Genomic DNA, 1,408 nt, shown 5'->3' with positions numbered 1-1,408 from the left:
GCAGTGCTGCAGCTCATTCCAGGCGTGCAGCACAGCCATGGTCACAGCAGTGCTGCAGCTCATGCCAGGCATGCAGCATGGCCATGGTCACAACAGCGCACTGCAGGCCCAGCTGCTCCCAGCAGCACCCTCAGCCTTGGTCGGGCCCACAGGGATGCATTACATGTTCTGTGCCTATCCCCCCAGCACTGAGCTCAGCTGGGGCCACTCACTCAGCATAAGCACAGACAACAGAACCAGATCGGAACTCCGTACCAAATCCTTGCTAAATTGATACTGCTGCACTGCGTTAGCTCTTGGCATTCTCAGAGTAAGTAAGATAGGAGAGCATCCTGAAGGCTGCTTCTGCCCGTGTTTGAGTGGCACTGTGTTGCTCTGGGAGCTCCTCACAGCAGTAGGTAGGCGTGAGCCATTAGGGGTCAGTGCCGGAGGGCTGGACTCGGTGTTCCAAGAGGGCCCTTTTTGGACACAGGTCTGCGTGTGACACACTACAGTGCTTTCTCCGGTCTGCTTTCCCTTGTTTTATCTTCTGTATGTGTGTGCAGGTCTGATTTGTTGCTGGGAATGCCCTGCTCTGTCCACTGTTACACGTCTCACAACGCAGTGCTGCTTTCCCCGGGCTTTCCTCTCTAGTGACGCTCCTCCACCAGCTGCCGGGCACTGCAAACAATACCGCCGTCGCTCACGGAGGTTCCAGCGAGCTGTGGTTCTGGGGAGCGGGTTTTGGCGGAGGGCTCTCGGAGCAGCGCAGATCCGTGCAGCGAGCGCTGCCCTCCGCGATCAGCACCGAGCCGGCGAGCTCCGAGCGGCTCCGCGAGTGCCGAGGCGTCCCCGCAGCGCTGTTATTTTCCGCTTTAAGCGCCGCTTCCCCGCGGTTCGAGGAAAAGCGGAAGCGAAGCGGGGCCGCGGCTCTCCCTGCACCTGCCGGCCGGGCCGCGCGGGGCGGCGCTGCGAGACCGCCTCGCCCCGTGCTGCGCGCCGCCCCTCGGCGCCGGGAGGGAGCGCGGCGTAAACAAGGCGGGGGCCGGGGCTGGCGCGCTGTCAGCGGGTCACATGGAGCCTCATATGGGCCGGGGGATGGCGGCGCGGCGCGGCTCTCCGCTGGCAGGCGGCGGCGGCTGCTGAGGCGGCGGCGGCTCGCGCCGAGGGCCCGTCCCGTCCCGCCTCCGCTCCCCGCCTCCCCGCGCTCCCCGCCGCTTCGCCCCCGACAAATGATGTGTTTTGTGCTCGCCGCGATGAAAGGTAGGCGCAGCCCGCGGGGCCGCCGTGCCGGGCGGCGGGGCGGCGGGGCCAGCGCTCACTCGACGCGCGGCGCTCCCCCCCATGGCGGCCTGCGAACCGCAACGCGGCCCCCCGCCCCGCGACCGCAGCGCAGCGCCGCAAACACAAAACACATCATTTGTCGGGG

At 66.3% G+C, this 1,408-nt stretch overlaps 1 protein-coding gene across 2 annotated transcripts in view; it reads left to right on the top strand.

Annotated features, from left to right (window-relative positions):
• Window positions 1-1,408, top strand: part of RORA (RAR related orphan receptor A) — a 199,688-nt gene that overhangs the window by 127,422 nt on the left and 70,858 nt on the right. The window contains exon 1 of one of the 2 annotated variants that reach the window (XM_042824181.1): window positions 1,168-1,242. The exons of the other annotated variant lie outside the window; for it this stretch is intronic. Coding sequence (XP_042680115.1) covers window positions 1,212-1,242 — 31 coding nt within the window. The 5' untranslated portion in view covers window positions 1,168-1,211. Of the gene's footprint in view, window positions 1-1,167; window positions 1,243-1,408 lie in introns of those variants that run through there. 2 annotated transcript variants of the gene reach the window in all.

The sequence above is a fragment of the Centrocercus urophasianus genome, unplaced genomic scaffold (assembly GCF_019232065.1).
Source record: "Centrocercus urophasianus isolate 14NV4802_14NV808 unplaced genomic scaffold, USGS_Curo_1.0 seq_23, whole genome shotgun sequence".
In the NCBI taxonomy this organism is placed as follows: Eukaryota; Metazoa; Chordata; class Aves; order Galliformes; family Phasianidae; genus Centrocercus; species Centrocercus urophasianus.
Note: the sequence above shows the minus strand (reverse complement) of the source record. Positions and strands in the feature narration are given on the sequence as shown.